Source organism: Panicum virgatum, chromosome 2K, assembly GCF_016808335.1.
Source record: "Panicum virgatum strain AP13 chromosome 2K, P.virgatum_v5, whole genome shotgun sequence".
NCBI lineage: Eukaryota > Viridiplantae > Streptophyta > Magnoliopsida > Poales > Poaceae > Panicum > Panicum virgatum.
The window spans coordinates 61,484,501-61,508,576 of record NC_053137.1 but is presented as its reverse complement, the minus strand read 5'-3'; the positions used below and the strand labels follow the sequence as shown (position 1 = coordinate 61,508,576).

Genomic DNA, 24,076 nt, shown 5'->3' with positions numbered 1-24,076 from the left:
GATAGAAAAGATAGACGACAATCACCATTGTCTTCCACAATGCTGAGAACCCGGTACAGAATGTGGTGGCAGATTTTCCTAACTAAATGCTACCTGTACCTACCCTCGTTTTCAACATGCAAGTCCTAAAAATTGCAAGGACTGCAGAAGTGCAGGCACCATTTCCGGTATTCTATCTCAAAAGGCGTAAAAGCTAAAGCCCTGCTAATACAACTTCTGAGCACTCATATCTAAATTACTCATCTGGCATATATAAAATAACAAAAATTGCATGGATATTAAGAGTAAGGCCTCGTCAGCAACCGATGTGACAATAGAAGTGAGGAACATGACATCCTTATACAGATAAAGACTTTCTAGACCCTTTAATTTCTGCTCTCACTATTCTATCCCAATTAGTTGCTGGTTCGAACATCTAACTTTCAGCTTCTTCAAAGTTCAGTATGATGTTTATCCACTAATGTGCAACACATTGGGAGGGAATGTGCGCATTGTTCAGAGTTGAACACTTGAGAAATGAATTAACAGGTTGCCACCATTACGCTTTGGCGAAAACAGGATAATGGAAAGATAATGGCTATATAATGGGAGATTTCCTCAACTGTATGTTTAACAGGTTGCCACCATTACGCTTTGGCGAAAACAGGATAATGGAAAGATAATGGCTATATAATGGGAGATTTCCTCAACTGTATGTTTATGTCCTGAGCCCCACTTTAAACATGCAAAGCATAACAATTACAAATACAAAAGAAGTGTGGCAATCATTTTTGGTATTCTATCACGGACCTTCTTTCATCAAAAGGTTTTAAAGGTGACCGACATGATATTAGATGACTTGAGCACTAGAATCCAATATCCTATCTAAAAACCTTCCGATACATCAAAGATCATATGCATATCCAAAATCTCAGTTTGTCAACAACCGCCAGGATACCATATGTAATAAGGAGCACAAAATTCTTGCATAGGGTTTGGTTAGACTTGCTAGACCCTAGAGATTCCTACAGTTACTGTTCAACATTCTGAGTAAAGTTGTTGAAGAAACCTGAAATCATGTTTCTGCCTATTGCGGTAGTGCCTACTCAGTCTTCCATGCATTTAGTATCAATGTGAAACCAAAACGATGTGCTCGAGCCTCCTTTCCATTCTGCGAGCATGTTCTCAACAAGAACTTTTCCATGGATTGGCCAGACTGAAACAAAAACACGGCACATCCACTTGATGAAGTAAACAGCCAGTCATGCACATCCCAGAGCACTTCCACTGGAAGTCCATCGACATAAATAGTCTGGTTCCCTCTGAACTTCCATGCTAGCCTCTTGACCTGCAACACTTTCTTCTTGTCAATTCTAATTTCTAGGCTTGGATCCCTCACCCCTGCCGTGTCGCACTCTATGGAGATCTGATGAAACTGACCAATGTCCACGAACCGAGCTTTCGCTGAATACACCTTCTTTGCATAAATGTGCTCCTTTCTGGCTATCATGACTGCATCAGAATGTGAAGCATCCAACAAAACCCGGTGCTCCCCCTTACACTGGTCACCAAGAACAAGGACAACTTCAAGATCATAAATCAGAGCTACATGGAAGCCTTCAACAGGTTCTGGCCCAGCCCCAAATTTCGCAGACGACAGGTCCCAGATGACCTCCACGTTGCCACCGTCCAATTCCATGACCTTGGAACCTTTCATCTTGGAAAACAGCCAGGGCTTCACCTCTGTCTTGCAGAGGCAACGGTTCGAGTAGTCGTGGATGGCGATGGCGAGAGCCTGCCCCATGGCCACCTTGCTCCAGGTGACGGTGACCCTGCACGGCTTGCCGCTCAGCTGGGCCAGGTAGGCGCACTGCACCATGTTCTGCCCACCTGAAGAAGAGGGTTGCACAACTTGGACGGCGCCTTGGCCCAGGCAAGATGCAAAATCTCTCATCGTAACGGCTGCGGCGGTTGCAAGATGCAACTCCCTCAGCGCGGCTTTCCGACGAACACTAGGTGCGCAACCGCGCTTTTCTGCCAGGAGGTTAAAACTTCTGCGCTTGGATTCAGGACGCCAGATTCCTCCAGAGACTGAAGCGCTCGTGTAACGGATCCATCAAAAATCTGAAATCTGATTTTGATGCACGCTTGTTCCGACCTGAAATCTGAGATAGCAGCAGATCAAGAACGCGGACCAGCTGCGGCGCAGCATGCGATTCCCAACCCCACAACGTGAGATAAAGGCCCTGTTTAGTTGTGTGGTGGGAAAAAATTTCATGGAATCATTTCCATGTGTTTGGTTGGAAGTGGAGGGGTGCGGGACCCGCGCCCACCGTGTTACGCTGCCCCGTGAGTCTCCCCAGGCGCAAACCCGCCCCCAATCCCGCAAGCCGTTCACGCGTCTCCCACGGGCGCCGCCGCTGCGCGCTGACCCGCCGCCGCTGGAAGGAGCCTTCGCCGGCAGGCCGCCGGCCCACGAATCGACGGATCCGCCGGCCTGGAGGCAGGAGACGCCGGTTTTTGGGCCGCCTGGCGCCCCACCCGCCGTCGAGACGGCGGGATCCGGCGAGCAGCCGCGGTTCCCTCGCGCTTGGCGTCGGCGGCCCCGTCTCTCTCCTGCCCCGCGGCCTTCCGTCAGGCGGCCTCCGTCCGGCTACATCCGCCATCCGGCCCCGACCTTGCGGCGGCGGTCCTGCTCCTTGGGTGGCGGCGGAACGCCAGCCTCGTGCAGATTTGGGGTGGGGAGGGCGGCGGCCACCGGATCCGCCGAATGGCCGGCAGTACGGCGGCAGGCGGATCTGCCGAATGGCCGGAGAGGGCCCAAGTCCCAGGGATGGCAGGTTGGGAGCTTCCGCTGTCGACGCCGCCGCAAGCAGACGCGGCCCCAAAGGGGACAAATCTCTGGTGGGCGGCGGCGAATGCGGGCCCTGGCTGGCCGGATTCAGTGCGGGAACAGCGGATTGGGGCGGTGGATTTGGGGCCAGCGGCGGGGAGATGCGCGAGCGGTGGGAGAGCGGGGAGGCGGAGGGCGCATCGTTGCGCCGGGGGACGGTCACGGGGAACACATAATGTGGTCGCCCATGGGTCCCCCCGCTGGCCCTTCTCCTTGGGCCCAGTTCTTCAACTTTTTTTTTGCCAAACACGTGAAAACTTTTGCAGGGAAAATTTTCCTCCCCCGCAACCAAACACGGCTGTCGGTACCCTGTAGCAGGGATACCCACTCATACTGCAGCAAGGCAGAACTCGCGTAGTCATCCGTAACTACGCCCTAAGGGGCGGAGCAGCTGGGCCCAAGGGGTCCGGCTCTTACCTCACCGGGCCAACGGCCCCGGACCCGTTCCCCGCTCTGGGAACGGGTCCGGTGACGCCATGAGTCCCTGAGGAGGGGCAGCTACACGCCAACAGCCGAGGGCTCGGACCCCCTATGGGGGTTCGGGAGCTCCCCGCGTCCGTCCGGACATCCCACGCGTGTAGAACCAATATACCGCCGGGGGGGGGGGCGTCCGGGGGCGCCACGTGTCCCGCAGGCGCGGGCGCGAGTCTTCCGCTGGAAGACTCGACCACCCACCGCATTCAATGCGGGTGGTTGAGGCGTGCTCTGCTGCCGCGGCACGCGGGGCAGCTTTTGTCAGGCCTCACTGTAGACCGCATATTACCGAGGTACACAGTGCAGCCGCATGCGCCGCATCCGCGCAGAGTCCGTCTGCTGCATTAAATGGATACGACGGCACGGCACCCTTTCATCATACCGCCTATGCCGCAAGCTACACGGCCGTTCAGCTACGCGGCAGGCTACGGCAAGCTACGCCGCAAGGTACGCCCTGGCGCCATTTCGACAAAACAGGGCATGGCTATGCCGGATGTAAGATTCCCACGGGCAAAGCAAGGAAATCCAGGAATAAGATCTCCGTCGCCTGCAACGCCATAATGTCTATACAGTATGTTATTTTATACTACATCACTGGGCCCATCTGTCGGGGACCCAACGGCTATGTGCACTCCTCCCTTGAGATATAAAAGGGAGGAGTACGTAAAGCCAGGAGAGCAAGGCCAAGCGAAGGCAAACACAACACAAGCTCGGATTCACTCCGAACAATCCCGTTCTCAACCTCTTGAGAGCACAAGCAATACAATACACAGTGGACGTAGGGTATTACGCTCCGGCGGCCCGAATCACTCTAAACCCTATGTGTTCATCGTGTTCTTGCATCTAGATTGGGCTAATGCTAGCTACCCCCGAGTACTCACCCTCTGGGTTTAGACGGGTGCACTACGCCACCCGGCTGTGGGTTTGCACACCACGATATTTGGCGCGCCAGGTAGGGGAACTTTAGCTAGTTTTAGCTCATCTCTTGCTCATCTCCATGGTTCGGGTGGTTGAGCACTCCCACCACGACGACGACATGGAGATGACGGAGGGTGTGGCGTCATCCGCGCCACACACCTCTCGCCTTCTTGCGCCAGGGGCAACCGTGCCTGTGGAGCAGCCACCGTCGGCAGCGGCACGCGCTGCCCGTCGGCGAGAGTCAGGGCGCCCGTCAAGGGCCCCTTCACAAGCTGTGAGCGGCGGAGCGCTGGCTGCAGCTAGGGAGTTGCTTCGCAATCCTCCGGCTGCTGCAGCCTCGCCAGACGCCCTGAGGCAGTGGCGGGACGACGTTGACCGTCTCCTCCATCTGGCTCAGGCCTCCCCCAGTTCTGCAAGGACTGGGCAACGACCTCCGCCTGGAAATGCGGTGGTACCTTACCACCAGCGCCAGGGCGGTACATCGGCTTCCATGCGCTCCCCCACGGTGAGAGGTGCGTGAACAGAAGACCTGCGGGCAGGGGCGGAGCCAGGAATTCCAAATGAGAGGGGCCAAGCAGCCATTTGGAGGGGGCCAAAAGCTAATTAGAGGAATCATATAGTGTAATTTTGTATTTGATTAGAAATTTTAAATGGAATTAATGGAGCATTAGGGGGCCAGGCCCCTGCCCGCCCCCCATGTGGCTCCGCCCCTGCCTGCGGGTGGAGCTCAACTGCAGGCGCGCGGGTGAGGACGCCCGCATCTCCATGGAAGGGGCGCGAGAACGCCGCCTCAACATCGAGGGCCGCAACCTCAACGCCGACTTGGATGCAGCGGCACCCAAGTCTCAGGGAAATGCCCGGATACAGGCGGGCGCCTCGGTGGCTGGGGTGGGTTACGCTGCGCTAGCGGATCACCTCCGCACGGTGGCATGGCCGTCCAAGTTCCGCCCGCACCTGCCGGAGAAGTACGACGGTACCACTAACCCGTCGGAATTCCTGCAGGTGTACGTTACCGCCATCACAGCAGCAGGTGGCAACGACGCTGTCATGGCTAGCTACTTTCATGTAGCCTTGACTGGGCCAGCCCGGACTTGGCTCATGAACCTCACTCCTAGGACGATTCAGTCCTGGGAGGAGCTCTGTGCGAGGTTCACTGCGAACTTCGCCAGTGCGTACCAGCAGCATGGTGTGGAGGCTCACCTCCACGCCGTGAGGCAGAAACCCAGAGAGACGCTCCGGGCATTCATCTCACGCTTCACCAAGGTACGGGGTACCATTCCTCGTATCTCTGACGCATCTATCATTACTGCTTTCCGTCAGGGGGTACCTGATGAGAAGATGCTCGAGAAACTGGCGACGCACGAGGTGGAAAGCGTTACCACATTTTTCTCCCTGGCTGACAAGTGTGCCAGGGCCGCTGAGGGCCGCGCATGGCACTCAGCCCTCCAAGACAGAGACGCCAAGGCTGGTGGCTCCGGAGCTACCATCCATGGCGGTGGCAAGAAAAATAAGAACAAGAACCGGGGTCGCGGGGAGCCACAAGCCGGCGGTCCGGTCGCTGCAGCAGTGGCACCAGCTGCCGCGGCAGTGGCTGGGGGCCACAATGCGCATGGCAAGCGTCTGTGCCCGTAAGGTGGTAATGGAGGTTCATGCCCAGTTCATCCCACCGCTCACCACAGCGCCGCTGACTGCCGCGAGATCCAGAAACTCGCGAAGCGGGTCAGTGGGTGGCGTGAGCAGGCCTCCAAAGATGGCTCACCTCCACCTCGCCAGCGGTCTGGCAAGGAGAAAGCCTCCGACAGTGAGGCCGCTGCCGGGGAGAAGGAGCTGGGGTACCAATCCCCCGCTCGGGAGCTGAAGGGCGTTTACAGCCACGACAACTCCGACTCTGACAACGAGGAGCGCCGCAAGAAGCTGTACGTAATGTATGGCTGAAGCTGGGAGCTTGTCTCCCAGCGGGACGTGAAGACCCTTCCTCGAGAGGTCCTTTCGGCGAAGCCGGGGGTCCCGAAGGCGGCGCCGCACCACAGGTGGAGGAACACCACCATCTCCTTCGGGCCATCTGACTGCCCGGAGAACATGGCTGGGGCTGGTGAACTACCTCTAGTCACTGCCCCTGTCATAGCCAACATCAGGCTCTATCACATGCTGATTGACATTGGGGCTAGCCACAACGTCATCAGCTATACAGCGTTCAAGCAACAGCAGATCCCGGAGTCCCAGCTGACTCCCTCTCGCCCATTCTTCGGAGTGGGCCCACATCCGGTGTTCCCTCTGGGGAGCGTCACTCTGCTGGTCACGTTCGGGACCGAGGAGAACTTCCGCACAGAGAGCGTCCAGTTCGATGTTGCAGAGGTGAACCTCCCGTTCAATGCCATCATTGGCAGGCTGGGTCTCTACCGCTTCATGGCCATTGCCCATTACGGGTATTTGGTCCTGAAGATGCCTTCCTCTGCCGGTGTCCTCACCGTGCGGGGTGACCGCACCGCTGCCGTCGCTGCAGTTGAGAAATTGCATGCTCTGGCGGCAGAGGCTGCACGTTCCGAGGAGGACCCATCCACCTCGCGAGCCAAGGTGCCTGCCAGGGCACATAAGGTTCAACCGTCCAACCCGGACAATGTTCCCGAGAAGACCGTGCAGGTCGGAGCGGATTCCTCCCGGACCACCTGCATCGCGGGGAACCTGGAGGAGAAATAGGAAGACGCGCTCATCACTTTCCTCCGGGCAAATGTGGACGTGTTCGCCTGGGAACCGTCACAGATGCCCGGGATCCCCAGGGAAGTGATCGAGCACCATCTGAGGATACGCCAGAAACCTCGGAAGTAGTCTGTGGAGCGGCAGAACTTTATCCGTGAAGAAGTCCGCAAGCTGCTACATGCTGGCTTCATCGAGGAGGTCCACCACCCCGAGTGGTTGGCCAACCCGGTCGTCGTCCCAAAGGCCAACGGGAAGCTTCGGATGTGCATTGACTACACCAGCCTCAACAAGGCATGTCCTAGAGACCCCTATCCTCTTCCACGTATCGATCAGATTGTGGACTCCACCTCCGGGTGTGACCTTTTGTCTTTCCTAGATGCATACTTTGGTTTCCACCAGATACAGATGTCTAGAGAGGATAGGAGACATATTGGTTTTGTAACAGTGGATGGACTTTATTGCTATATTGTCATGCTATATGGTCTGCGGAATGCCTTACCCACGTTTGTGCGAGCTATGAACAAAACTTTTTGCAACTTAATTAGAGATATAGTTGAGGTGTATGTCGATGACATTGTAGTCAACACTAAGGTAGGGTCAACACTAGTTGAAGACCTATCCCTCGTCTTCGACCGAATGCGCGCCACGCGCACGAAGCTGAATCCCGAGAAGTGCGTTTTCAGCATCGCGGTAGGGAAGCTGCTGGGTTTCTTGGTCTCACATCGAGGCATCGAGGCAAACCCAGCCAAGATCAAGGCGATCGAGGCGATGAGGCCTCCTGGCTGCATCAAGGACGTCCAGAAGCTTACTGGATCTCTGGCCGCTCTTAGCCGCTTCATTTCGAGGCTGGCTGAGAGGGCCCTCCCCTTCTTCAAGCTATTGAGGAGGTCCGGTCCATTCTCTTGGACTGAAGAGGCTGAACAAGCCTTCCAGGAACTGAAGCAACACCTCACCTCACTGCCAGTATCGGTGGCTCCAGAGCCAGGTGAGATGTTGTTTTTGTATCTTGCAGCGTCTGCAGAGGCGGTCAGCATGGTGCTGGTGGCCGAGAGGACGGAGCAAGCTCGCCAGGAGGACACCAGTGTCCCCCCGTCCAAGGATGGTAAGCCGGACCATGGAAATGGGGGCCCAGCAGCCACTCCTCTGTCTGAAGGTCCGGACCCCAGATAGGTGGGTCTGGAGGACCTCGACCCAGTGGGAACCCAGAACCGCTGGGGGCCCAAGGACCTGACGTGGTGGACAAGGGCGAGTCGGACCCGGTGGCCAGGGTTTGGACCATCCAGAAGCCAGTCTACTATGTCAGCGAAGTCCTCCACGAGGCAAAGGCCAGGTATCTTGAGATGCATAACCTTATCTATGCCATACTTATTGCGTCCAGGAAACTGCGCCACTATTTTCAGGCACACAGAGTTGTCGTAGAGATCTCTTATCCGCTGAGAGCGATTCTGCGCAACTCCAACGCCACGGGCAACATCGCCAAGTGGGCAGCAGAGTTGGCTGAGCTCCAGCTGGACTTCCAGCCCCGCCATGCAGTCAAAAGCCAAATCCTGGCTGATTTCATAGCAGAATGGACTCGTTCCCCAAGCAATTCGGGGGGTCCGGACCTCAACGCCGGACCCCCAGAGCCGGAAGTCAGGACACCAGTCTTCACCGAGCCCCACTGGACACACTTCTTCGACGGGTCCGTCCGCAAGCAGTGGGCTGGAGCTGGTGTGGTCCTCATCTACCCAAACGGAGATCAGCTGAAGTACATGGTGCACCTTGAGTTCAGGGCCACCAACAACATGGCAGAGTACGAAGCTTTGATCTTTGGCCTAACAGAAGCCCTGTCTCTGGGGGTCCGGTAGCTCCTGGTGAAGGGAGATTCTCAGCTGATCATCAAACAGGTCCGGGAGAATTGCAGCTGCAACAATCCCCAGCTCGCGGCATACCTAATTCACGTGAGGAAGCTCGAGAAGGACTTTGACGCCTTGGAACTTCAACATGTTCCCCGCGAATTCAACTCAGCAGCAGATGATCTCTCCGTGAGAGCATCTACCTGGGCACCCATGCCCAAGGGCGTCTTCGAAAGATGGTTGCTGAGACCTACCGCCCAGCCTGCCGAACCGGGTGAAGGGGATCAAGCTAGCACCTCGAAGCTAGCGGTCCCGGCGGCATTCCATCCGTGGTGCCCGCCCAGGGTTGTGTGCGCTGTTGAGGACCCTGGAGACCTCATAGATCCACTCCCACCTGCTCAGGGAGGTCCCGATGCATGGATCTTCGAGATCCGAGACTACCTGAAAGATAATATGCTTCCTGATGACGATGTGTCCGCTAAGCACATAGTACGATTGGCTAAACGCTACGCGGTGGTAGAAGGAGATCTCTACCGCCGTGACGCCAATGGTATCCTCATGCGGTGCATTTCCCAGGAAGAGGGCCGCGAGTTGCACGCGGAGATCCATTGAGGCGAGTGTGGAAGTCATTCCTCATCTCGCACGCTTGTTGGTAGGGCCTTTCGGCATGGCTTCTACTGGCCGACAACACTCCAGGATGCAGCTGAGCTGGTAAGGTCCTGCAAAGCATGCCAGTTCCATGCAAAGCAAATACACACACCGGCTCAAGCTCTGCAAACGATCCCGTCCTCATGGCCATTTGCCGTATGGGGCGTGGATATCCTGGGGCCGTTCCCCCGGGCCGTCGGCGGGTACCGGTTCCTCTACGTCGCCATTGGCAAATTCACAAAATGGCCGGAGGTTACCACTGTGGTGAACATCACCAAAAAAATCAGCAGTCGCATTCCTCAAGTCCATTGTGTGCAGATTTGGTGTCCCAAGCCGCATCATCGCGGACAACGGGACCCAATTCAAAAGCAGACTCTTCCAGGAGTATTGCGAGGACATCGGCATCCAGCTATGATTTGCGTCCGTGGCACATCCCCGCAGCAATGGACAGGTCGAGAGAGCGAATGCAGAGGTCCTTAGGGGACTCAAGACCCGCACCTATAACTGCTTAAAGAAGCATTGTGCAAAATGGGTTGATGAGCTTCCGTGAGTGCTATGGGGCAACCGGACCACACCCAGCCGAGCCACTGGGGAGACCCCATTCTTCCTGGTCTACGGGGCTGAAGCATGCCTTCCCCCGGAAATTCACCTGGGCTCACCATGGGTCCAGGCTTTTGATGAATCCATGCAGGAACAACTGCGGCATGACGATGTGGACTTCATTGACGAACGAAGGTGGCGAGTAGCAATCTGAAATGCACGCTACAACCAGGCGCTCAGGCGTTATCATCAACGGTTCGTGCACAGTAGGGAGCTCCGGGCTGGGGACCTCGTCCTAAGGCGGATCCTGAACCGAGCAGGGCTCCACAAACTCTCCCCCAGCTGGGAGGGTCCCTTCAAGGTTACAGAAGTATGCCGGCCCAGATGCGTTCGCCTTGACATAGAAGAAGGGGTGCCGCTACCCAACCCATAGAACATAGAGCATCTGCGTAAGTTTTACGCTTAGACAGAGCAGGAAATGATTTTTGATTTTTTCGTTTGTAATAAGATAGGATCAGCGTGCGGTCCAGAGCGGTGGGGGTCCGTCCTCGTAAACCCAGCCTCTGGCATCCATCGCACCATCGGCTAGTATTAACGCGCGGCCAAGAGCGGTAGAGGTCCGCCCTCATAAGCCGGCCTCTGGCATCCATCGCGCAAGCCATGTATATCAAGTTGCAAAGGAAAGATTTGCTCCTAGTTTTGTCTTTGTGTCAAAATTTTATTTCGCATTTCGATTCTCGAGCTTTTTACATCCTAACCCCCGCGCGGACTTCCACTCTTGTCGCTACAGCTAAGATCTGTATTGAGTTGCCGGACTGCCGTACAGGTCCGGACCCCCTTGCTGCTGGGATAGGGGTCCGGACCCCTAGGGACCTACTCTGGAGAGGGGGTGCTTGTTTCCTGGGGTGGTCCGGAGTTCTGTGTAGCCGCTTAGCTGGTTCCGTACCCAAAGCCTACACGCTCCACCACCCTGTAACGAGTGCTCTAGTACCCGGAGCTGGGTAATTAGGGGCCCGAACCTCGTTCTAGCTCAAGGGTTGGCTTCCTAAGTCCTACATGACAGGTCCAGCTCCATATCTCAAAGGATCGAGTACGACAGAATGGCCTCACCCACTGCTAGGGAGGGGTCCAGAACATTGGAGCCAGGTCCGGTAAGGTCGTGCTTGTTTCCTGGAGTGGTCCGGAGCCCTGTGTAGCGGCTTAGCCTGGTTCCGTACCCTAAGCCTACACACTCCACCACTCTGTAACAAGCATCGTGCTGCCTGGACCTGCGTATCTAGAGCTCTGGACCTCATACTAGCTTGGGGGCCGGTTCAGAATAGGTCCCGCGGGCCTGCTACTAAGCATTGACTTTGAGTGGTATGCATGTTAAGCCTTGACAGGTGGTAGCTAGCCTCAAACCATTGAGCCTACCTACCAGGGGGCCCCGGCGTCCGCTTTAAGGCTTCATGCAGATCGAGGTCCAGTCTCGGTGGTAGACAGACTCAAACAACTGAGCCTGTCTCCCAGGGGGCCCGGAGCGTTCGCTTTGAGCCAGATACCAAGGATCGATTCTGCATGCGTCAAACAGCTAAGTTGCAGTATCATTACTACCATCCCAGTGAGTTTGATTTTCCTCTCTGTAGTTTTTTCTGCTATTCAGGGAATAAGTCGCTCGTTTGACTTACAATCTGTGCTACACCTATGCCCAAAAACACTTGTTCAACCTCATAGGGGGGTCCGGAGCGTCTTCTCGGCTCAAATGGCAGATAGGTTCTAACAACTAAACCTATCTACCAGGGGGCCAAGGCACCGGGTTGCTGCATACCGCAAACCAGAGCAACTGACAAACAACTAAGTTGAAATTTCTTCTATTAAAATTTCAACAAGTACAATGTTTTTACATAACACAAAAAACAAAAGTTCTGCTACTGTGATGGTCCAGCTCAGGAATCTGCAGACTCCCGCTTGAAATAAGCAGCTACAAAGTCGACGACCTCCTGCATGCTTTCCCGAGCGGAGGCTTCCGTCTCCGCCACTGGACCATCGACGACGGGGGCTAGCGAGATGGCAGGGTCGTGGCTCCGGAGGCAGGTCAAAATGTACTCCGCCACCATCCGGCACAGCTCACGGCCCTCGGCTTCAAGGTCGCCAACGAGGATCGGCTCCAGGCGCCGGAGTCTCTCTGAAGCTGAGTTCAGCACCGGGAGGGCGTCAGCAATTGAAGCCGGCCGCTCCGCCACTTGGATTGGACTCATTCTATGTGGCACCACAGCTGAGCTTGCTTCGCCCACCCAGTCGATGATTCACTGGGCCCCCATGCGCTGGTCCTCCTGCAGCTTCCGGGCTGCCTCCTGGACCGCCTCCTGCACCTGGGCATCCAGTGCCGCCTGAGCCGCCTCCAGCTGGCGGGTCTTCTCCTGGAGCGAGGCCTCCTTCTGCGCCGCTGACTCCTTCAGGGTCTTAAGACACTCGCGCTGGCGCGCAAGGGCCTGTTGCATGCTGGTGGTGAGGGATTCCCGCCGTGCAAGGGACTTCCTCTCCTCCTCGAGCTCCATCTCGGCAACAGCCTGCTGGCTAGCGGTCTGTAAGGATCACCGGGGTGTCCGACCCTAGAGGGGGAGGGGGTGAATAGGGTCGCTAATCGCTTTCTATCCTAGGGCTCAATCTATTTGCATGAGATAAACCTAACACGTACTACGCATGCTAGTTATGACTAAGGTTTATCTATGCTACTCTCTACTTACCCCTAAAAGACTTGCAACCTATAGCCAATCCTAATCAAACTAATTAGGAAAGTAAAGGCACGCAAGATAGAGTAAATGCGGAAACGTAATACGATAAGTAAAGAGGTAAGGGAGAGAATATGCAAACTCCCGTGAAGACACCAAGACACACGATTTAACGTGGTTCGGTTAGGACACCAAGTCCCTCCCTACGTCCACGGCCACTTGTCCAACACAAACAAGTGTGATGCCAAGTCTCTTCGCTTGATCACCGTCTTGCGTTCGTCACCAAGGCTCCCGGCAAGCAAAGGCTAAGTGACCCCAAGTCACCAAGACAAGGCCATCACCACCGTCTCTCTCGAAGCGTCACCAATGGAACCGTCTTTACTATTGGAGCTTCTCACCAAGAGGGGTCTCCTTCCCCGCACAAAGTGTCGTTGCCGCTCCACACCAAGTCGGAGGGTCACACGACGAGTACAATGATTGCTTGCCGCAGCAAGACTTCTCTCAAGGGAGCTCTCATAAGAACTAATCCCTATTATAAGAACTAAGCACTCTCACAAGTGTGCTTAAGCCTATATGATGTACAATGAAGCTCTATGGTGGTTGGAGAGGTTCTTCAAGTGTAGTATGCTTCCTTAGTCTCCAGCAACCTCAAATGACCCGGCCTTGGGGGTATATATAGCCCACACACTCCAAAAGAGCCATTGGGAAAGGCTGACAAAATTTCTTAACGCCGGTTAAACCGACGCTCCAGTTTTATCACCACTGGTTTAACCGGTGAGTGTACTTTCCCTTCTTCTAGCCGTTACAGTCTTCCAACGGCTACTTGATCAATCGACCGACGCTCTTGAAATCACCATCGGTTTAACCGGTGAGTGCAAGCTCAGAAACCCCCGAAAAGTGGAGTCTCTGGACAATTGCACTGACGCTCAATTTTGAGCATCGTCGGTTTAACCGGTGCTAAACCCTAGCTTCAGCTTCTGGGTCCATTGCACCGACGCCTTCATTTCACCCATCGTCAGTTCAACCGATGCACTCTGCGACTTGGTCTCCACTGAGCCCATTGCACCGGTGAGTACAATTTGCCTATCGTCGGTTTAACCGGTGATTGCAAATTGTCTCTGTCTTATTCGTTTTGACTTGATTTCTTCACGGTCTCTTCAATTCTTGTCCCTTGGACTGCCGTAGGGGCGGCCCTTTGGGCCTAGCTACGCTTATCTTCTCTTTGTCATCACTTGAACCTAAAAGCCTGAGAATGGTTATCTTAACAATCATATTAGTGCAAGTGTTGTGTGTGTCATCAATCGCCAAAACATTATATTGAAATATGGCATGTGAGACCATTTTCGCTACACGGTCTCCTGCAGCTCCTGGCGCCATTGATGTAGGGACTCGGAGAGTTTGTCGAGCTCCTGCTTGCGGACCTTGAGTCCCTGGCTGCGAGATTCGAGCTCGGATCGCTGGGCCGCAAGGCTCGCCTCCTCCTTGGCAATAGCCTCCTCCCGCAGTGCCAGGGCTTTCTCCCGTCCCGCCGCCGTGAGCTCCCGGTCGAACACCTTCCGGAGCCCTTTCTTGTATGACTCAAGGTCGGCCTCAAGCTCGGACCGGGCGGCGGCAGCACGGGAGGCTTCGGCCTTCGTGCGCTCCTCCAGGCGGATGTGCTAGTCGCCGAGGTGCTGACGCTCGCTCTCTAGAGCTACCCACTCCCGCCGGAATGCTGCCTCGGCGGTAGAGGTCGCCTCTTCTATCGTCCGCCGGACCCGGACCAGCACCCGGGGGAGGGGAGCCGCATCATCCTCTGGGGGACCCTGCAAGAGCCGCCTACCAGAGACCACCTCCAGCTCTTCCTCTGCTGCAGGTTGGGAGCTGGGGGTGGGGACATCTGGCACTGACGTCGGGCCCTCGGGTACCGAGGTGCTCGCCGTTGCTGCATCCGCTGCCGCTGTGCTCGCCGTCACCAGGCCCGGTGTCGGTGCGTCTGCCGCCGTAGCCGGGGCCTCAAGGGCCACTGCGTCGGGCGTTGCTGCGCCTGGCACTAGCGTATCCGCTGCCGCCGCGTTGGGCACCATCGGGTTAGCGGAGGTAGCCGCACCCGAGGTTCCCACATCCGCCGTCGCTTCCGCCGTTGCCGTCGAAGCACCGGTCGCCTGGACCCCCGCTGACGAGCCAGCGGCGGCGGAAGAGCTGCTTGGGCAAGAGGCCCTAGCAAACGAAGAGAAGAAGCTCTTCAGCAAAAAGCGAAGCGCCGGGAATAAGGGGAGTGAACGGAAGAACACTTACCCCGAAGTGCCGGGTCTCCAGCGTCCTTGGAGGCTGGGCGACCGCTGCTGCCGTGGCGGCGGCGGAGGCGCACCTCGTGGCTGCTGTTGCTGCCCATGTTGTGGAGATGGTGGTGGAGGTGGAGGTTGTTGTTGTTGCTGCTGCTGCTGCTGCTGCTGCTGCTGCTGGGGAGAGGCACCTCCCGGCGGTGGTGGTGGCGGCGTGGCTACTCCAGGGGTCCCGCGTGAGCCGGGGGCCCGTGAGCTACCCTGCCCCGCGTCCTTAGCGGCCCTCTGACGCTTTGCGGCGGGCTCCATAACTGGGGTCCCGTCGCTACGGTGCAACCTGTGCCGGCCCACCTCCTCCGGCGATGTGCCGGAGCTGCTTCGGGTCTGGCTGGTACCGCTCATGGTAGAGCTACCAGCCACGGACTGGTTGCCCTTGGCAGAAGGGCCAGACCCTACGGCGCTCGGCACGGCCTGTTCCTCGGACGCACCGGGGATTCGGATCCCACGTTCCGGGTCGCCCCCAGTTTGGCGCGCTGCTAGCCCACCGTCGTCGAGGGTCGGCAGAGTGGCCAGCACCGCAGTCCTCAGGCTTGAGTCCTCGCAGAGAGGAACGGCACCCTGAGGAAGGATCAGGTGCTCCGGGACGAAGATCTCCCCTGTCAACGCCCGCATCACGACCTCCAGGCCTTCCTGGGTCAGATCGCTGCCCTCCCCGCGGTGGGTCCTGCTGCAGTCTTGGAGTCCGGTGAAGCTCCAGGCAAGACGCGGCCGCTGCTTCAGAGGGGCGATCCGGTGCTTCAGGAAGTCACCGAGCACGTGCAGCGAAGTGAGGCCGCTCTCCGCCACCGTCCTGATCTTGCTCAGCACGGGGTCAAACTCCGACGGCATGGACGGCTTGGCCCTCCAGGACTGGCGGTCGGAGTCGGGTCCCTCGGTCGGCATGACGTGGCGCTCGTTGGCTTTGGTGTTGGTGATCACCCACTCCTTGCGCCAATCCTCCCACTTTCCGCTAGTAAGCCCGGGGATGTAGGGTGTCTGCAGATCGGTCCTTGTCTGGAAGTAGTACGCCCCCACTTCATCCTTGCTCTTCCCGAACTTCACCAGGACGAAGAAGTGGCGGAAGAGAAGGACGCAGGGCCGCACCCCCACGAACATCTCGCATAGGTGGATGAAGATCGACGTCAGGTGGATGGAGTGGGGCGAGAGATGCTGGAGCCGGAGGCCGAAATCCTCCAGCAGCAGCAGGAAGAACGAAGAAAACGGCAACCCCACTCCGTTGGAAATGTGCGAAATAAATAGCACAAATTCCCCAGCGCGCAGATCGCCGAGGGGAACCGAGCCTGCTAAAATTCCCCAGGCGGTCTCCTGTGGACTCCACTCAAGCAGGCGGCGCACCATGTTCAGTTCTGCCTCGGTTTGGAAACAACGGGGACGAACGAGGGATGCCATCTTGCTGTGGAGGCGAGGAGCAATCTGCGCAGAAGAGCAAAGGGCGAGTAGGCAAAGGGGCGCAAAGGTTTGGAAGAAAGAAGGCGAATGCGGAAAAGTAACCGCGGCATGCGGTTCGGCCTCTTATGAAGCCTGATCCATCCGGCGCGCCCCGAAACCGTCGCTGAAAGCCAAACGACGCTCACACGTGGTGCACGCGGAGTGAGGCGGAAGTCGAACCAACGCGCCTGTACGAGCGCTGACGGGGTCAGACCTTTCAGGAACTGCGCAGGCGGAGAAGAATTCCTTTTACCCCGGCGGCAGTAGTACCGAGCGTCGTACTTGTGACTAGGCGCACCACTGTGCGTGGGGGCCTTGAGTCAGTGAGCCGTTGCGACGTAATAGGCCAGTAGGGAACCCGGTGGATGGACAAAGCCGGACAAGACTCCTGCAACGCGCACAGTCTAACGCTGGAGACTTCAAGTTATGTGGAGCTAGATCACAGTAGTGGCCCCACCTGCGGGTTCGTAGCCTTTCCCGAGGTGGGCCCGGGGGCCACTGTCGGTACCCTGTAATAGGGATACACACTCCTACTGCAGCAAGGCAGAACTCGCGTAGTCATCCGTAACTACGCCCTAAGGGGCGGAGTAGCTGGGCCCCAGGGGTCCGGCTCTTACCTCACCGGGACAACGGCCCCGGACCCGTTCCCCGCTCTGGGAACGGGTCCGGTGACGCCACGAGTCCCTGAGGAGGGGGAGCTCCATGCCAACAGCTGAGGGTCCGGGACCTCCCCGCGTCCGTCCGGACCTCCCACGCGTGTAGAACCAATATACCGCCGGGGGGAGGGGGGTCCGGGGGCGCCACGTGTCCCGCAGGCGCGGGCGCGAGTCTTCCGCTGGAAGACTCACCCACCCACCGCATTCAATGCGGGTGGTTGAGGCGTAATCTGCCGCCGCGGCACGCGGGGTAGCTTTTGTCAGGCCTCACTGTAGACCGCATATTACTGAGGTACACAGTGCAGCCGCATGCGCCACATCTGTGCAGAGCCCGTCTGCCGCATTAAATGGGTAAGACGGCACGACACCCTTTCATCATACCGCCTACGCCGCAAGCTACACGGCCGTTCAGCTACGCGGCAGGCTACGACAAGCTACGCCGCAAGCTACGACCTGGCGCCGTTTCGACAAGACAAGCATGGCTATGCCGGACGTAAGATTCCCACGGGCAAAGCAAGGAAATCCAGAAATAAGATCTCCGTCGCCTGCAACGCCATAATGTCTATACAGTATGCTATTTTATACCACATCGCTGGGCCCATCTGTCGGGGACCCAAAGGCTATGTACACTCCTCCCTTGAGATATAAATGGGAGGAGTACATAAAGCCAGGAGAGCAAGGCCAAGCGAAGGCAGACACAACACAAGCTCGGAATCACTCCGAACAATCCCGTTCTCAACCTCTTGAGAGCACAAGCAATACAACACACAGTGGACGTAGGGTATTACGCTCCGGCGGCCCGAACCACTCTAAACCCTCTGTGTTCATCATGTTCTTGCATCTAGATTGGGCTAATGCTAGCTACCCCCGAGTACACACCCTCTGGGTTTAGGCGGGTGCACTACGCCACCCGGCTGTGGGTTTGCACACGACAACAGCCAAAAACAAACTTTTTCCACGCGCAATCGAGAACCACCAGCAGGCAGCATCACAAGCCTAGGAGGAAATCACCGGATGGGTAGTGGACAACCAACAAACAGAAGCACGAACTGGTTGAGTAAATTCCTTTTGTGCCATTGGAAAATATAGCTCATCCCTTATGTGCCATTGAAAATTAGTATATCCCTTCTATGTCATTGTTTACAATTTCTCATCCCCTACATGCCATTGCCGTCAAATATACAGTTAAACGGCGTCAAACTTGTCTTTTTGGGATGTTTTTACCCCTCCTCCCAAAAGAGTTCAGCCACGACAACAAAAAAAAGGAACAGAGGCGACGACTGCGAGAGGGGGCGCGGACAGCGGGAGCGCAGGCGAGGGTGAGGGCCACGACGGCCGGCAGGGACCGCGAGCACGGGCGAGCGCCGTCGAGGGCCGCGACGCTGGCGGGGAGCGCGAGCATGGGCAAGGGCCGCGGCGCTGGCGGGGAGCGCGAGCAGGCAAGGGCCCCGACGGCCGGCTGCCGGCGCGAGCGCAGTCAAATGCCGCGGCACTGGCGGGGAGCGCGAGGACGGGCCAGGGCCCCGGCGGCTGGCGAGGGCCGCGGCACGGGCGGGGAGCGCGACCACGGGCGAGCGCTGGGGCGGCTGGCGGCCAGCGCAAGCGCCGGCGAGGGCCGCGGCGGGTGCATCGCCGGCGGGGAGCGCGAGTACGGGCGACGGCTGCGGCGACCAGTGGCCAGGTTGACACTGGTGAGGGCCGCAACGACAGGCGGGAAGTGCGAGTGCGGCGGCCACGGCACCGGCGGGGAGCGCGACGGGAAGGGCGACCGCGCGCCCCTTGGTGGCGAGGGCCGCGGCGGCCGGTAGACAGCGCGGGCACGGAGGGCCGCAGCGTCCAGCGGGGAGTGCCGCGGCCAGCGGCAAGTCAGGGCGTAGCGGGCGCAGCGGGCGCGGAGGGCCATGGTGGGCGGTGGGGAATGCAGCGTTCTGGCGCCCCGCGAGCACGCGAGCCCAGCACTTGTGTTCTTCTCGCCGCCGTCGTGCCCATGGCGTGGAAGGGATGAAGGCCACATATACGTTCCATCCAGCTAGGGGTATTATTGCCTTTTCACCCCACCCTCTAACAGCTCAGTTAGGATTACTTGACGGCAATGGCACGTCGGGGATGAGAAATTATAAATGATGATATAGAAGAGATGTGTTAATTTTCAATGACACATAGGGGATGAACTATATTTTTCAATGGCATGGAAGGAATTTACTGGAAGAAGAAACCTCACTCACCAGCGGACAGAGAGACCAATCGAGTGGGCGGCCGTTTTCACCTGCCCCGGTGCCCCCCGGCCAAAAAGAATCCACCTGCTCCACAGCAGCGTGTTCCCTCAGGAGCAGTAAACTAGTCCTCTAGTACTACTAGCAGCTGAAGCGCTGCTAGCCTCTCGCCGCTCCCCTTTTCCCCATGGCTCAGCACCAGCACGTAGCAGCGGCGTCGGAGCTACCAAAAGGAAGCTGGTGGAAAGAAGAGGACAAGCTTGGAGGACGAGCGGGGGAGCGAGCCCCAGCGCGAGGGCGACCACCACCGGCCCGGGCGTGGGCGTGGCGTTGGGGAATGTGGGCAGCGGAAAAGACGCGGGCGCAGGCGGCATGCTGGCGGGACGAGGCGCAGCTCGCACTGTCCGATCACTGCGGGAGGTCGCCCTCCCGGCGGACACGACAGCTCCACGAGATCCGCTTCGCGCGGGCGGATCGTGACGACCCCGTGTCCGTGTGCCCCCCCCCCCCCCCCCCCCCCGTGTTATACGGGGAAAAAAATGGAGTTACAGTTACTGGATCGTGGATTCGGTAGCCCGGCCCATTTAAGCGCCAAGGCTGCTATTGGGCCTCGGAGCTGGGCGGGCTGGCTGGCTGGTGCTCCAAGTCAGCGTTAGCAAAGGGCCTCCAAGACCTGGGCCTAGACAGCAATGCATTTTTGTTTATTTTCTTGTCTGTTTCACATTTTTTGTTTATTTTCTTCATCACTTTAAATATGACGATTTGATCCAGCTGGGCCAACTGCGGGCTCTTTTTGATTTTGATCGGCACTGGACTGTAAAATCTGTCTCAACAAAATTACTGGATCGGCTGCACTTCTGTACTTGGGATAATAAATGGAATAATATACTCATGTTCATATGTTTATTTATGCACCTTTTCAAAAAAAAACATGTTTATTTATGCGCAGATGTTGAAAAAACTAGAGTACTCAATAAACTAATGCAATATCGTTTTGGTCTTTCTTACGTGAGATCTTGAGCGTCTGGGAGTTCATGGATTGGCACAATGTTGCCAGCAGATACTTCTTTCGGCTCAGATCAATTGAGTTTTTCAGGCATCACACGAGCAGTTCGCCGAGTGGCCGTGCGTGCTCGCCGGCCTGGCCCTGAGGATCGGGTTCCTCTCGAAGAAGTTGGACGGCCGGAGCTCGAACCCGCCGCTGAGCGTCGGCATCACCGGGAAGTCCTCCTGGTACGGGATGTGGTGGAGCCCTAGCGTGTACCACAGCACGAGGTCCTCGTCCCTGATCCCCCTGTTCCTCCCGCTCCACGCGGCCAGGCCGTCGTCGCCGGTGCTCTGGTCGGCGTACAGCCCGGGCGCCCACTTCTCCGGCTTGCTGTACGGCGTCACCCGCACCTGCTTCTTCGTGTAGCTCGCCCGCCGCTGCGGGTAGTCGTCGTCGGCCAGCACGGACGCCGCCGTCGCACCGGCCGGGATGAGCCGGTACCCGACCTCGTTGCCCAGCCGGGTCTTCTTGCCCGGGTTCACGAACACCAGGTCGGCGGGCCCGGCGTCGACGTCCACCTGCCCGTCCGCCTCGGTCTCGGCCACCTCGCGCCGCACCGTCCAGTAGCTCCGCCTCGGCGTGTCGGCGCCGCCGGTGGCGGGATCCCCGGTGTTGCGCCTGGTGGTGATGACGTTCTTGACGAAGGAGTTGTTGGTGCCGTCGACGTCGAGGTCCAGGTGGTACGTGACGTAGTGGTCGTGGTAGATGGCGAGCGTGTTCTCGGAGACCAGCGTGCCGTGCGCGTCCGCCGTGATCTCGTCGGCGTGCGTGAACGGCGTCCCCTTCACCTCCAGGAGGCCGGTGAGAGACACCTACGCCGACGCCATCGATCAATTTGAGCTGATCCACCGGAAACAGAGCTGCTTCAGCGAGGCAAGATGAATTGGTACCACGAATTTGATGGAGCCGCTGGTCTTGAACTCCCAGTCCAAGATGTAGTCATAGTTGCCGGGCGACACCACCATCCTCACCACCAAGGTCACGTCAGGACGGACCTCCGTGATCTGCACCGGGAATCAATCGCGTCAGAAGAAAGCTTCAGACTTCAGATTCCATTGCTGCTCCCTGCTTGGCGCTTGCTCACCAATCTGTCCGGGAACCCGGCCTCGGTGTGGCGCCAGGCGATGTCGCCGGCGTAGCGCTCGAACACGCAGATCCTGTTCTCGCCGCTGACGGGCTTGCCGTCCTGTCCGGCGTAGAAGCCGTCGAAGTACGCGGCGTTGGCGGGGCAGTCGGCGCCGGGCTGGAGCGGGAACGCCCAGAGGCCCAGGCCGTACTCGCCGGCGTCCAGGAACGTGCGGTAGTACCACTCCTCCACCGGGTCCATGTACGGCACGAAGACCTCTGAGACGAAGCCGCGGTAGAGCACCCGCCGCCGCGTGCCGGCATCGGCGTCGTGGACCGAGGCCAGCGAGATGACCGTGCCGGCGCGCATGTCGAAGCCAACGTGGAACTCCCAGTTGGCCCACCTGCAGAGGCAGCAGAATTAGCCAAAATTTTTTTTTGAAACGATAATTAGCCAAACATTTGAAAACGTGGCATCAAATTTGCTTTCTCTTTTTGCTTCACTCTCCCACAACGTCAATTTCCATGTCGTTTAGTGCAAGATTTCAGCATTCCCCTTTTCTAACAAAAAAAATTGTAAATTGTAAAAAAATTGGAGGTACATTCCAAGACAAATATATAATCTTTGATGATGAGGACCTGTTTAAACAAACATCTATAAGATAAGATCATTGATGGAGACTGGGGGACTCTCAAGCCCACCAAAAATAATTGTCGCAGGTCCTTTTCTTTCTGTATTCTAGTCTCTACCACAACTCAATGTTGTAGTGGTCCTTCTCGTCACCGTGGACAGCCTGCAATCCAAACACTACTACCAACTACCAATCCCTTTTCAAATTCTACTTGGACAAGATGCTGACCACATGAAGCCTACATAAACACGCGTATGCAGGAGGCAGTGTTCGAAATCTGAAGCACGTGCACTGACGGATTTTTGAATTGTCGAATTTCAGACCAGATCACGTGGTCCACTAGGGTAGTCAGATTGCGAGTTGATGGATATGGATTCTCCGAGATGAATGAAACTTATTCTAAAACCGTTCTGGTCTTCTGGAAGACTAAAATTTGAGCATTCAATCGTCGATATGCTCGAAAATGGTGAAAGCAAGCACACTTTCCTGACACTTCAAATGGATTGAACTAACAACTCCCGCTGTGCGATTAGCAAACTTTCCAGGCCTATCAGTGTTGTGTTAGCTGAACCCTCAGTTTCTTCAGAAATAATGAGGCTCAACGAACAATCGTGGTCCTTGGACAGACATGCGTCTAATGGGGATTGGTCATTGATCGATGATCATAATAAAGATATAGAACACATCATTTTTTCTTGCTTCCAATGGTAATAGAGAGCAACGTTTGTAGCGTTCTCTTTCGCCAAGCCGATCGCGTACCTGACGATGTTGCCGTCAATGTGGAATCCCCTGCCCTCCGGCTGCACGACGACGCCGGGCGCCGGCTGCGGCCCGGCGAGCGGCGGCCCGGTCTTGCCCGCGCGGTAGTCGGTGCCCTCGGCCTTAGGCACGGGGTACGACACCCGGTCCCGGTACCCGACGATGGCCATCCGGTCGAGGTCCACCACCATGGTGACGCCCTCGATCGGGCGCGCGTAGAAGTTGGCCGTGGCGCCGGCCACGAAGCACAGCATCTTGGCCACCCGCCTCGGCGCCCCGGCGTCGCCGAACCAGCCGACGGGGAACACTGCGCAGAGCACGTCGGCCATGTCCACCCCGCGGCGCCGCACGGAGTCCACGAACGGCGGGTACGCCGGCGGCAGCGCCACCGCCGCGAACTGCTCCTCGAGCGTGAGCGTCGGGAACCCCGCGCCGCGGTGGACGGCGTGGGAGAGCACGGTGGCGGTGGCGGAGGAGGAGCCGTTGCGGGCGACCTCCAAGCGGAGCTCGTGGGATTGGCCGCCCGCGCGGGCGATCACGAGGGCGCGCCGCTGGAGGGGCCGGCGGCGCGCGCGGCGCCGGGCGGTGCCGCCGCCGTAGGCGTAGGCGAGGACGTCGGGCTTGTCGGGCTCGTCGAGGCCGACGTAGTGGAAGGCGAGCGGGCGGGCGGGGACGAGAGGGGAGGCCAGCACCGCGGCGCGCACGGCCGTGATCTCGGCGGGGGAGAGCGGATCGAGCGGGTGGGGGCGTGAGGTGGCCGCCGCCGCTGCGACTGAGAGGACGGCGAGGAGGAGAAGGAGCATAGCTGGGAGTGGGAGTGGCAGTCGGGCCATCAGCTCAGCGGACTCTGCAGCGCCAGCGGCCGTGGTGGCTTGGTGGGGGAGGTGCGATGACGAATGAGGCGACGAGACGGCGTCCCCATCCTACCTAGGACGTGTTTAGTTGGAGCGCAATTTTTTTTTGCGTTGTAATCTGAAGTACTAAATGAAGTCTATTTATAAAACTTTTTGCACAGATGAGTTGTAAATCGCGAGACGAATCTAATGATGCTAATTAATCCATGATTAATCAATAATTAACAGATAGTTACTGTAGTATCACTGTTGCAAATTATGGATTAAGTAGGCTCATTAGATTCGTCTCGCGATTTACAGCCCATCTATACAAAAAGTTTTGTAAATAAACTTTATTTAGTACTCCATACATGTGTCGAAACATTCGATGTGATGGTTTTTTGTGCTTATGGGGTTTACATG

The 24,076-nt window shown here is 57.4% G+C and overlaps 3 protein-coding genes across 3 annotated transcripts; 1 reads left to right on the top strand and 2 right to left on the bottom strand.

The window, feature by feature from the left end:
• Positions 1-680: 680 nt before the first annotated feature.
• LOC120692367 lies at positions 681-19,742 on the bottom strand. Its single transcript, XM_039975641.1, has 2 exons — positions 19,329-19,742; positions 681-2,144 (listed from the first exon to the last, which is right to left on the bottom strand). Exon 2 carries the CDS (start codon positions 1,931-1,933, stop codon positions 1,082-1,084), a length of 852 nt encoding a protein of 283 aa, XP_039831575.1. The 5' UTR covers positions 1,934-2,144; positions 19,329-19,742; the 3' UTR covers positions 681-1,081.
• On the top strand, positions 18,504-18,911 carry LOC120695559 (spidroin-1-like). The gene has a single exon (XM_039978778.1). The coding sequence runs from the start codon at positions 18,504-18,506 to the stop codon at positions 18,909-18,911; it is 408 nt and encodes a 135-aa protein (XP_039834712.1).
• A 437-nt stretch (positions 19,743-20,179) lies between the features above and the next one.
• Positions 20,180-23,724, bottom strand: LOC120692357 (primary amine oxidase 2-like). Its single transcript, XM_039975632.1, has 4 exons — positions 22,821-23,724; positions 21,449-21,833; positions 21,255-21,368; positions 20,180-21,176 (listed from the first exon to the last, which is right to left on the bottom strand). The coding sequence occupies exons 1-4, from the start codon at positions 23,651-23,653 to the stop codon at positions 20,409-20,411; spliced, it is 2,100 nt and encodes a 699-aa protein (XP_039831566.1). The 5' UTR covers positions 23,654-23,724; the 3' UTR covers positions 20,180-20,408.
• Between the last annotated feature and the right edge of the window lie 352 nt (positions 23,725-24,076).

What these genes read in the sequence shown, in the direction of transcription:
- LOC120692357 (XM_039975632.1), bottom strand. Translation starts at nt 23,653, where the DNA reads ATGGCCCGACTGCCACTCCCACTCCCAGCTATGCTCCTTCTCCTCCTC. An exon ending in ATTGACGGCAACATCGTCAG is followed by an intron (nt 21,834 to 22,820) that starts GTACGCGATCGG and finishes CTGCCTCTGCAG; the next exon opens with GTGGGCCAACTGGGAGTTCC. An exon ending in CCGGGTTCCCGGACAGATTG is followed by an intron (nt 21,369 to 21,448) that starts GTGAGCAAGCGC and finishes TTCCCGGTGCAG; the next exon opens with ATCACGGAGGTCCGTCCTGA.
- LOC120695559 (XM_039978778.1), top strand. Translation starts at nt 18,504, where the DNA reads ATGGGCAAGGGCCGCGGCGCTGGCGGGGAGCGCGAGCAGGCAAGGGCC.
- LOC120692367 (XM_039975641.1), bottom strand. Translation starts at nt 1,933, where the DNA reads ATGAGAGATTTTGCATCTTGCCTGGGCCAAGGCGCCGTCCAAGTTGTG.